General features: G+C 45.4%; 1 protein-coding gene across 6 annotated transcripts in view; it reads left to right on the plus strand.

The window, feature by feature from the left end:
* The first annotated feature begins 274 nt into the window (after positions 1–274).
* Positions 275–12525, plus strand: part of TNRC6A (trinucleotide repeat containing adaptor 6A) — a 451850-nt gene continuing 439599 nt past the window's right edge. For 2 of the 6 annotated variants that reach the window (XM_085629478.1, XM_085629475.1), the window contains exons 1-2: positions 437–501; positions 1118–1165. In XM_085629478.1, coding sequence (XP_085485604.1) covers positions 461–501; positions 1118–1165 — 89 coding nt within the window. In that variant the 5' untranslated portion in view covers positions 437–460. The other 4 variants (XM_085629476.1, XM_085629471.1, XM_085629474.1 and 1 more) reach the window with 3 other exon arrangements.

The raw sequence follows: 12525 nt of genomic DNA on the forward strand, positions 1-12525 counted from the left end.
TTTAGGCACATAACACATCGAACCATTTGATTGTTTTACTTACCTACGATCGGTTTCACTTTTAAAAATCGTTTCTTTTAATTTAGACACGGGTATTGTTGCGTTATGATTTTTTTAAACGGCCACTGGTAATTTGTCCAACAATATTCGCCGTTTACCTCAAGTTGGGGGCTGCAGTCCTGCGAGCGCCCCCTACAGTCACGCTACAGGTGTCGCATGCGCGTGCACGGTCTCTGCGGACCGGAAGTTGGTAGCGGCGCGCGGCATCCTCTTCCTGGACGGCTTGAGTAGGGAGAAAATGGCGGCCCCGCCGAGCGCCTCTATGTCCGCGGCGCTGCGGAGAGCGGAGTGAAGGAGCCGCAGCCGGGCCCAGAGGAGCCGCCCATGCAGCGCCGCCGCTCGGCGCCTTACATTAATGAGGTGAGGGAGGGTGCACAGGCGGTGGATCTGCAAAGAGGGGATGCACAGCCTAGACCCCAAGACTGGGCGGTTGGAGGGCAGGTAGGCTGCACGGCCGGGGCACGATTTACGTTGTAGAGAGGGCTGAGAGCAAGGACAGGGATACCATGTCGGGTTCAATGCTGCAGGACGAGGTTCGGGTGTGCGACAGGCTGCCCAGTTCAGTGTTTGCGCCGCGGAGGCGCAGGTCTCTGCGTTATGCTACTTCTATTTGGCATGTCGTTTTCAGTATGGATTCCCCATTGCCTCACATATTTATCACCCCGTTATAGCAATCCACTTCGCCCCCTTCGCATGTAGAGCCCCATTAATATGCACCGTCCCTTCTCACAAATCTGCAGTATTGCCTCACCCATACAGTAGTGCGTGCACTGCACCCCAAACATGGTTGCAGTACTTCTTGAATGTACAGGGACCGCATCCGCGTCGTCCCTTTTCCCCCTTAATAATCAATCCCTCGAAGACGTGCATGATCCCTTTAAGACGTGCACAACCTTGCACTGTGCTTGACATTGCCCTTCCTTAATGTGTATTTTGCCTGTCAAGTAGGCATGATTCCAGTTTTGGTTGCATCGGCCTCTTTTCGCCGCCTTGGATTATTTTTCATATTTTTTTTTATCTGCTGCTGACCCAGTTGCTGGTGCGTTTTGTCTTGCAGAGAATTGGAAGTTGCAGCTACCAAAGACGTTGAAGGGAAACATAGCAGGTAAGAAACGCTTTGCGGTGGAGAAGATTGTGGGTCGCTCATTGGTCCTGACGAATATAGTCCATTCATTGATTATTGTACCCTGTGGGCAAGGTGCACGTGTCTGTTATATGATGTTTATTGTGTGGTGTTGTCTGTGTGATCGGTGAGCTCGTTCTGCTAACTCGCAGGGATGCCTTTTGCATTGTTTACTCGACTTGATTTTGGGACAATAAGTTTGCACAGCGGTCCTGCTTCCGCACTAACGTATTTTGCCTTTATACCGGTGAATGGCTATACTGTGACGTCTCTTCAGTGGCTTTGGGTATGCGCCTTGTAACATTCATGTGAGCGGGCTGCTTTCTGTGTTTATTTTCATAAGTTACGCACATTTGCGTCCTGTACTTTTGGATAAATCTCTGGCGCTTGCAATTTCTGCTCCTCTTGGTGTGTGGGGAACCAATGGCTGCTTATGGGGAAGATCATCTGCTTGCTGTTTGTTCCTTTGTAAAGTGGAATATGAGCTAATAAGGAACAGGCGTTTCATGTTCTTAAAAAAGCAATTGTAGTTCTGTTTGAAGTATCCGTGGCTACCTGTTCTATTTGATGACCTAATAGTGTGTTCGTCTCCTGTATATAAACAATCGGGAGTGGTTACCACTGAGGTGAATCGTTACTTGCTCATGGTGTGGAGCAACGCTCTGGCCTGTGTTCTGCCACTTGGACTGTTGTCTGATTGTGTAAACAATCCGAATGCGGTCCTAACTGGTCTAGGCATTTGTCTCTGCTGTGCGTGCTGCCGAACTTCCAAAATGACCTCTCATTCTGTGGACTTCCTGGGTGTATACAGTCTTTCAGAGCTCTAAAATGCAGTCGGAAGCGCTGCTTGCCCTGTTTATTGGAAGCAAGTCGGTCGTTGACCGGTCTTTCCTTAACTTATATTGACAAAAAGATAACGTTTTTTTCATTGTATAAGCGTTTACTTTGGAGTTTGAATATAAAAATCGGTGTTTGGGGAAATGTTGGTCTCTCCACATGAGCAGTGTGTTCATGTGCACCTTTTATACCACGTGCACAATACAAAAGTCAAACTAGTTGTCTTTTAATGACTTTGCAAGCTTTCAGTTGGTCACAGTGGAGTTAATGCATGCAAAAGTGCAGTTAAATTAAACCAGGCGCTGGTGGTAATCATACCTCGAACTAAATGTACAGTTTCGGTTCCCGGTGAAAATGTTCATATATTGCATACTTTTATATTTATTTGGAGTGCCTTTAGCTGAAAGAAAATGTTTGAGCTACTAGGGTGTTTTTACAGTTTCGTGAAGATGGCAAATGAGGGTTTCAATTTCTGGGTGTTGGAAGTTGATCTTGCGGTTGGTGACTAAATTTACATCTTCAGCAAATCCGAATGTAACGTGAACACTTTCCAGTGTTTGCACTTCTAGTTTAATGACCAACCACAAACTTCTTTCTTAGATCGCATTTGCAGTCACTTCCTTCTGGTCCTTCTCCAGCAACCTTTCTCTGGAGGAGGTTGGTAAAACTACTGCTCCTGCGAAGCCTACACTATTCTCCAGTGACATTCTCACAGCCTCGATCATAAAATCAAATTTCCTGATCTGCTACCCTAATCGTCATAGTTGATGAACCTATTCATGACCAAATATTCACTTCCTGTTAAAGTAGTACAAGTAATACCTTGTATTTAAAAGAACACTCATTTTAAATCCGCAGTACTTATTGAGTTTTTTGCCCCACAGCCAAAATGCAATTTTGGGGTAACACAGTGGATTTGGTTCAAAGTTACCTTTCTGCATGACACATCATGATTTAATAGTAGTGCATCACTGTGGGTTTTGAAAGGATTTTCATACCGCCATAGTCACCATGCAGGTTATGGACAGAATGGTCTGTATATTAGATGAGTTGTTTCCTGGCCTTGGAACCCAACAGCTGAGGATGCGCTCATCCGGCTGATCTCGTTCCTTGCTCTGAGTCTGGAGGCTGTCCGTCACATGATCTTTGGGTATCCTTGCAGGTGGATAAGCATACATTGGGGGCAAGTCTGTGCTGCTAGAGATTGGATGTGACATATAATCTTAAGCTCCACACCAGTGAGTCAAAATGTGTTCTGTTTACTTTCCAGTTTTGAATAGGTCCTGTGCAGATGTGGCTGTAAGGTTGCAGCTGTGTTTGGAATTGCCGCACAGGTTGCCCTCCCCAGAGTACTATTAAAGTGTACATTAACTAGATTTGTGCCTGTTTGTACAATTTCAGCTCTCTTCCCTGAAGATGGGAAGAGAGTTACATATGGATCGACCAGTTTTTGGTGATTATCATACATTTCTGTCAGAGATTTAGAGTTCCAGTATTCCATTTACAAATAACCCTGGTTACCCTGCTTTTCTGGGACAGCTATTTCTCTTTGAGACACATTGCCACTATCTGCCAACTATCCACCAGTGTTTACAGTTTAGAATGTAACAGAAAGCCCATGTTTTTTTCTTACTGTACGTTTAAAATAGCACCAGTTTTGTTTCTTTTTTTTTCATATTAGATTTTATTTTGTTTGTTGTCAAACTTGTATTTTTGCCTTTAAATAATTGTATATGTAGTTTCCAGAGATTAGTCGCCTCATGTCAAGGACAATGAGTGGCATTTCAGATGGTTTGCCAAAGCATTGACTATACACTTAGCATGCTCCCATAGAGGTGTTTTGTGCTAAATGGGAAGCAGACTTAAACAAAGCTCAACAATGTTGAATGGGAATGCGCCCTCACTAATCCATTTATGGTGTTCAGGAACGCTCGGATGAAGCATGTACAATTTTATGTACCGCATAGGACCTATCAGTCCGCCGGGAAGATTAACAAATTCTTTTTGGTAAATTATGAGGCCTGGAAGGAACCATAATTTCCCTGAGGCTGCATGTTAGGGGGTTTGGGTAAATGAGACCTGAAGTAATGTGTATCTTTATTTGCACCAACAGCATCTACCTGTACAAGCCAACGAGTATGTATAAATGTAGTGCCTTTCTATAGTTACAGTGGGTGTTGTGATTAAGCATTAAGGCATTTGTCAGTGACTGCTTGGTGACAAGGAAAGGGTGCCATCCACAACCTTTCAACAGCTTTTTGGCTGCCGCTTGGGTCCAGCACCTGCATGCTAATCTTGCTGAAAATAGTCTGTTATGATGGGAAACTTTTGTGTTTGGGATCAGGAGCCTCCCCTACCCCGAAAAGCTTTGGTTGCAGTACTACCCCAACCTTTGGGACGTATCCCAAGATTTCTGCATGCAATACGTAAAGCTGACTGCCACCTTGCCAAATGCGTGTTTCTGTGTTATTCCTTATTGCAGTACTTAACCATTGGAGTACTAATATAGTGCTGCAGACGCCATTTTATCTGTCACACAACACACTCACTATATATTTGAGAGTATTAAGTGAAATAACAGGTTTGGCTAAATAGCTATTTGTAGATTTTTTTGGAAGGATGTATGGTTGATTTAAGTTGTGGATTTTGGCCATTATAGAATTCCAGATGGCACGGGCTAATCTTCCAAAGCTGCGTCTACCCTTTCTGGTTTTGTGTGTGAATCTTAAATTGCGTGTTCGTATGTACTTTTCCCTGTTTTCAGAAACAAATTGAGTTGCTGACCCTCCCAAACTTTTAACAAGCATTGGCATAGCCAATAGGTATTGCCTTTGGGACCTTATAAGTGTTTAGGTACGCAGCACATTATCTTGGGTGCCACAACATCTACTGTTAATTCACATGAGTGCGGTGTAAGCCCACAGAGTGGATACAACATGCGCTGCATAGGCTCTACCTATACAAACATTTGCAATGCAATATGCCTCGCATTAATGCGAGTTTAAGCTATTGGCATTGTAAATGACAATGCCTTTTATTTGTTTTAATATCGAAACCAAAATAAAAGGCATTGTTATTTGCAATGTCAATAGCTCAAACTCGCATAAATGCAAGACCTATTGCATTGCAAATGCTTGTTTCTAGTGTTGCGTAAACAGCAGTTAATTGGAAAGTAAAGTCCTTCTTGAAGCAGGCGTTTTTCAATTATTGCCCAGGAGAGAAAAGTTCTGATAATACACAGATAATAACAGTGACACGCGACAACGAAAGGAGGAGCACTGCGACAGGTGCCAGAACAGCTACGACATGAGACAACCAAGGACAGAAAGCAGAGGAGAAGTTACAGGCAGAGCCAATTGAATTAGGCAGCATTAGAGGGACAAATTATGTGGCAGGGTTGAGTAAATTGTGTGGCAAGAAAAACCAAATTGACAACGGAGACAATGTTTTCAAACCACGGAATTCTGAAGATTTTGCTAGATTGATTTAAAAAAAAAAAATATATATATATATATATATTGGTAATCCAGACCATAGCAATCAGGATGCATTAGGTTATTTCATAGAAGCCTAGGACCAGATGCTCTGCATTGGAATCCATCATTTACGTTATGGGCAGTCTGTGTGCATCACCAAAATGATATGCACAGAGAGTACTTTGGAGGAGGGACTCGTCATTAGAATGATGGCTATAAAGTGGCAATGTTTTGGGAGGAAAAGAAAAAAAACAGAAGCTCTTTGCTCGTGACGGATAATGAGAGGATAGAAACAGACTTAAAGGACACAATAAGAGACATAAAATAAAGGAACCAATAGATTGAAAATAAAACTGCGAGTGGTATCTAAGCAAAATAAGGCATGAGGGGAATGGGTGAAAGAATAAAGATTAAGGAATACAGAAAAAGAAGGCACTAGGATGTGATATGCGTGGGTGCACTAAGAAAACAAGAATGGACCAGATTCTGGAGTAAGGAATACTGCATACGATTATAATACATGGACAATGAAAATAAACATGAAGAGCAGGCAATCCAATGCCCCTAAAGCAGAACCGAAGTAGCGCTCACTTCGCAGCTAATTATTGACCCCGAAATATGTATTGCGCTTTTAAATGCCAGTCTGTAACTGCAAGGATGCATGCGATCAGGTGCTTTACGTGACGGTTATCACGCGCTTCGCGGGCTTTGGCCGAGTACTTGGTATCGAGGTACGTGCCTACCCGGGAAAGTGCGCGCGGACACAGGCAACGAGGAAATCGAATAAGCACTGAAAGACGAGCACGGTCGCGATCGGCGGTCTTCCCTTTTGAAGTACTGCACTCGTGCTTGTGGCGGCATCCACCTTGCGGGAGAGAGCAGCGACCATATGTTTGTAATTAACGTGGCCGCGCCGCTGCTCGCTCCCGCAAGGTGGATGCCGCCACAAGCACGAGTGCAGTGCTTCAAAAGTGAAGACCGATGGCTAAAGGCCCTCCAAGAGCACCGCATGCGCTCTGCCTAGGCGAGACCTAAAAACAGTGCAGCAAGATTTTAACTATTTACGCTGCTTCATTGCCAACCAGTGGAGCTTTTTGAGCAATAGGGTTGCATAGGTAATTCTGGGGAGTTGAAAGAGATGTCTAGCTGCCTCGTTTTGAATTACTTTGAGTCTATGTAAGGTTGTATTAGGTGGGCCCAGATACACTGAGTTAGCATAGTATGTCTCCAACAATAGTAATCAAAGTTCTGACTTTACAGACTTAAGCCCGTAAGCTTTTTGGAACCCAGGCTTGGAACTCCTGCATATGGCTATAAGATCCTTATAATTTTTGGGGAGAGCCTCGCAGGTGATAGCTAGGCCATATGTGTGTGTGTATCTTTTTTTCTCCTTTACGTCTACACTGGAAGAGTTTGCTCCACCCCGAACACTTGGGCTAAGCCTCTGGCCTTGGCCAAGAATTGTGGACATTGCTCTGTCAATACCTGGAAGACTGATTGCTCAGTGATTTGATGTGCGGTATTTGGGGATCTTTGACAGGAGTTGAATGAGTGCCCATGACTCCATAACCACTTTTAGTGCAGTATGGACCTTTGCGCTCGGGGTTCAGCGGTCCTCTCAAACAGGGTCTCGCGCATGGAAGGTAGATTGTCACGTCACCCGCAGGGGGACATTAAAGAGGAACAGCCCCTTGGTGTTTTCCCCCCTTCCTGGGGAAAAGGATATTTCAGTGGTCACCTGGCTAAGTGAGCTATGGCCAACATGACTTCTCCGCTCCTGGTCCTGGGCGGATGACCTAATTTCTGGCCCAAAGTTGTGCGGTATTTAAATGGGCACTCTATCTCTTGCTCTCCCTCCTCTCGTTGACTTGGAGTGTGGTGCCCAGCAAAAATAACTTAACAGTTCTGGTGGAGCTGGTATTCCATCTGATGGTCCCGGGTGTTTGCTCGATTGTCTACCGTGCAACAAACAGACAGGGGGCGAATAAATAGGGGAACACGTTCTCCAGAATGACAACCCCCCGGGAGGTTTGCACACAGAAATCTAGACAAAAGTGGTGGAGGCTGATGTAAATGTTGAGCCTTAAGAGAGAGAGAGTGTGATGTTTTAGTATTTTCTCTCGGTTGAGGCAGTTTAAAGCGAGATTCAGGTGATGTTCCTATATTAAAAATTGCCTGTATGTCCTTCAATGGTTTCGCGCTTTGCTTGCGGGTTTCCTGAACACTATTGGTGCCCGAATTCAGCACTGCTGTAAACATCATAAACCCAACTCCCTCTCGATGTAAAAAGCCAGAGCACTCCGGTATAGTTATGGTGATTGGCATTTTATTCCCAAGGGGAGGAACATCTTCCGCTTGGGAAATAAACTGCTATTTACTATAGCTATACCGGAGTGCCCCGGCTATCGAGAGAGAGATCGAGAGACACAGACTCTGACTCTCTAACTAACCGTTTCCCGTTTTTTTTTGGCTGTCTGGACGGAGCGAATTTTAGTAGCCGTCTGTAGTCATGAGTCCTGTTGGGGTCACTGTGGCTGCTCCTATTGTGTAGCGCCTAGTTGTCCTCTTGGGCTTGCATGTAGCGGCGGAGAGAGGTCATTATCCTGTTATCACGAGTTGTTGTGCAAAGTGCGCTGTTGGAGAAATTCAAAAGAAGGTAACGCGGACAGCTTGTGTCTCACCTTGGCCTCTCTCTCCTCGTGTCGCAGTGATGCTCAGCAGATGCTTGAGAGCTTCGCCCCTAGTGGCGAGAAGCCCGGCTCCGCCGAGAGTGATTATCTCGGTGTTTAATGGGGCTGGCAGCACAGGTACAGCTGCCTGCTATCAGTGTTACGGTGTAGGCCTGACTAACAAGCAGGCGGGAGCACACTTCGGGGAGAAGGCATGCCGCTGAGACGTTTGCAGCGCATAGATCACTAAAGACGGGGCCTCCTTATTAGATCTGCATTTCTCTACCTTCCACCCTGGTTGAGATTTGAAAAATTATAGCAAATTGATGGAATAATCGAGCAAATCAGACTGTTTTATTAGCCTTTATAGTGTTGTAGTGTTCAAGTTAATTGAATGAGTCAGTTTAATCCAAGCCTGGAGTTGAAACCAAGTGCTTTTGAATTGGTTACAAAATGTGTTATTGTACCGCTGACATGAACACAGTGGGTATTTCTCGCATAATCTAAAGTCCCTTAAACAGAATTCCCTTCATCGGGGGACGTGTGATGTTTCGTGCTGCAGCATGTTCAGAGCTGGGCTGTCTCAGGCCTTGTGCATATCACTGGGTCTCTGTGTCTTCTGACTTGTCTGCTGCAGTTGTATATTTGCATGCGCAGGTCGTGGCAGTGTGAATACGTGTGGCATTGGCTCACCTTCTTTTCTTTTTCTAAAAACGTCCCCAATATGCGACCGGGACTGCGCTATGTTGCTAATATACCATAAAGGGAGTGGAAACAAGATTGTGCATTATTGAACAGCACACAATGGGAGTGGAGGGCGTTCCGGGTTGTCTCCTGACCTCAAAGCATATGAAGTGGCCACGTCTTGGAGTGAGTCTGGGTGGGGTTCCTACCAAGAGATCCGATGAGCATAAAAGCGAGATGGGTGGCACTGGAGGAGTTATTCATTTGGACTCTTCTGGGGGCGTTGATGGTTTCCCACATGTCAAAAGAATAGACATGTGAGCTGTCCAAGGATGTTCCACCAGTCCCGCGTGGTGTAGGGTAAATACATCTAAACGGGCCTGCTCTAAAAGTGCAAGCAGCGGTCGATAGAACGATGTAATCTCGTAAAGCGAATCTTGGGTGGATGAGGTAGTGGCTTTTCATTCATAGATTACCTGTCGACTACGGTAGAAGTCAGTGAACCCCCGTGAATGCATGGGGCGCCCTCCCAGCAACAAGCGGTTAATGAACAAGGTTTGTCCCAGGCAGAGGTTGCATCGTTAGTCGGCAAGCGAGAGTGGTACTGGTAAGCGTGTAAACGGGCAGGGTCCGTTGGCTTTTATTTTTTGCTTTATTACTTTTTGTAGTTTTTATAGCCCTTAAATACATTGAACACTGAAGTAAAAAGTAATATTTAGTCTCTGGCGTAAAAATGCTTATCAGAATACCTGAACATATTGTTCCTGAAGGGACAATTCCATCAAGTACACTAGATGGTATCTAGTAGATACTGCTCCACTCAAAATATGTTCTATGGTAACACACGGATGCTGGGCACAGTGCAACCCAGGAACCATGAGTAGGTTACACATCACGCAGCCTACGGTTCATATTTTTTTTAATACAGTAATTCCGGAGATCTCATGGCGCAGACGGTGTCAACATTTCCAAATCCAAGCTATGCAACCATTTTTCCCCCAGACATGAAGGCCCCCAGTCACATTCATATATGCTGGATCATACCCAAGAAGAGCATCACAATGTTCAGGTGAAGAGTTTATACCCAAAGAGCTGTAATCGTCAGCTGTGTGGTTTTCATATGGCGGCTTGTGTGTGACCCAGGTCTTCCTATTGAACCCACATACATGCCTTGGTACGGGCCAGGTCAGCAGCAGTCCACTCGCACCTTAAAGCTGATGATCCACACTCGGCTTCCTTGGTTAGTTGGGATGCTTGATTGCACGAAATGCAGCCACTCTCACCTCTAGGGACGGGGAGGGTTGTGGCAGGCACCTGAAAATATGGGGTGTTAGATTTATCTGGGCACATTTAACCAAGGCCAGGGGCAGACGGTGGATTCGCACGCATTAGTCTCCTCATCCTCTTTGTTCAAAGGGAGGTTGAACTGGGTGCTCCCTGCCCTGTAATTCAGTGGAGTGTGGAAAAGAACTTTCCGAGGGTGACGTGGCCTGGAAAACTGAGACATGGCTCGCTTGGGCTTGTTTAATATGAAGTACTTGAAATGTGGCTCAAGTGTCTTATTTTACTTTTTTTTATTCCTTTCTCCTACCTTTTTGTCTTCAGTGATTTGTGTTGCCTGCATACTGTAAAGAAACAAGTGTGAACCTGCTAAAGCCTGCTTGCATTCCATTGCTGGTCTGTAATACAAAGCCGGCGGTGGAAGTGTGCTTCGGTTCGAGGAATGCAAATTCCCTCTGCACTGCCCGTAATAACGCGGATTATTTGACTCCCGAGGGCTGGGAGCAGTTATCTCTTGGGTTGATGCCTATAAACTTCCAAACTTTAGATGCTTTTCTGCTGGAAGTAGGTGGTGAGAAAAGTAACTCATGTTTTTGTGTTATTCGCCTCTGAGCAGAGTTGTTGAGCTTAGCTCTTGTTAAAGGAAGAGCATTGAGAGCACTTGGAACAGTAATATAAGCTTCGTAGTGCCCCTCAAACTTGTTCATGGGGTGGGGGGGGGGGTGGGCTTAAGACTTTGTGCTCATAATATCCTTGGTGCCCCTGCAGAGCCTGCTAACACAAAGCCCACTTAAAGTGCCGCAAGGCAGATGAAAAGGAAAGGGATTGTTGTGTCCCGTGTGTGTACCAGGCACAGAGTAATCGCGCTCCTCTGAAACGGGTGGGTCCATCACCTTGCCCCGGGGGAGGGGTGCACTAACAGCATTTGCCGTTTGGTGTTTAGATTTAAAATGTTCTTTCACAAAGATGTACACCCATCTGCTCGAGGTAATGACATGTTTGTGGGATGCTTGTTGGCCTTTTCAATGCAACATTTCTCAGGATCACGGGTGGTGTACGGGGGAGTCCCAAACAAGTTAACCACCGGCCTTGTGGCAGTGACTGAGTCAGGTTTGGCCACAAATCTAGTTGACACCTTGGCTGCTGGGACAAGAAGGCAGGCGAATTCGGATACGTTTGGTTTTAAACCGTTTTGCAAGTAGGGGCAGAAGTAGTACGGTCTGTAAGGCAGGGCCAGGAATGTGCGCTACATTGATTACCCCCTTGGGTATCCAGTACTTTTTGGCACGGCCCTCGTGTTGTGGGTAGTTGGAGCTTGCGTCGGGGGACCAAGATCTGGCTGTCCAGGCCCATCTCCGGAAGGGTGCCGGGAGTATCTTTCTTTGGGTTGCTTTTGCATGGGAGTTTAAGGGGCTCAGCAGACTTGCTGGCCTTTACCTTCTCTCCTTGTGATGGAGCAGTGACTAGAACTTAGGCTCCCAAGTCATTTAGCTGGCGCTTTAAGTGCCAGCGGGGTGGCCAAACATGACTTCAAAAATGTGGTTAGGTGATTCTCATGTGTAGAAGTTAACCCAAGCTCTTTTTGCAGTTGCATTGTGGCAGTATCCAAATGTTTGAATGCTGACCTGAAATAATTATGGCCCGAGAACTGTTCCTCAAAAGCAAATCAGAATGTCTAAAATAATTTATTTGCCTTCCATTGCTGTTGGTTGCCTGGGAACCGGGCTTGTGGTGTTTCTTGGGTTTCTGTCACCTGCCGCAGACATCTTTGCGGTCCCCTACCAGTGTCTCCCACCTTTTATGTAATGTTTGTAGTGTGCAGACCTCTCCACGTTGGTATTGTAGAGTCAACTGCTGCTTGGTGGGGTAAAGAAGCTTGGCTCATGTTTGAGCAAGTGAAGAGCACTAAATGTTTAGTCTAAAATGTAAAACTTTGGGGGACCCAATACACAAGCTTTGCGGGAAGTAATTAAAAAAAAAAAAAGTTATGGAGGATTTTGACTTTACTTACAAACTCGAATTTTATGCTAGTGTCAAGACTGGATCGTGAAATGCCACCTCTTATTGGTCTTAAGACTGCAGAATGTGCTGATGTGTTTTGAGTTTGATCAGAATTCCTAATTGTATTTAACTTGCACTTAGTATCCATAAGCTTTGAGATGCATGTTCGTTTCTCGCATCCCCTTCAAGGCACTTTTCCTTTCTTGCCCTCTTTTCCTTGCAAAAAGATTCAGGTCGCTGTTGGTTTGAGAAGGGAAACCAGGTATTTTGCTGTTGGATCGCTCCAGTTTTTATACGCCCTATTTTCCAAATAAGATTTTGCAGAATCTGCCCTGGCCTACAAAAAATCCTTCACCAGTAGAGGTCTGTATCGTGCCACCTTCCGATGCTTCCC

This window comes from Triturus cristatus, chromosome 10 (genome assembly GCF_964204655.1).
Source record: "Triturus cristatus chromosome 10, aTriCri1.1, whole genome shotgun sequence".
Taxonomy (NCBI): Eukaryota; Metazoa; Chordata; class Amphibia; order Caudata; family Salamandridae; genus Triturus; species Triturus cristatus.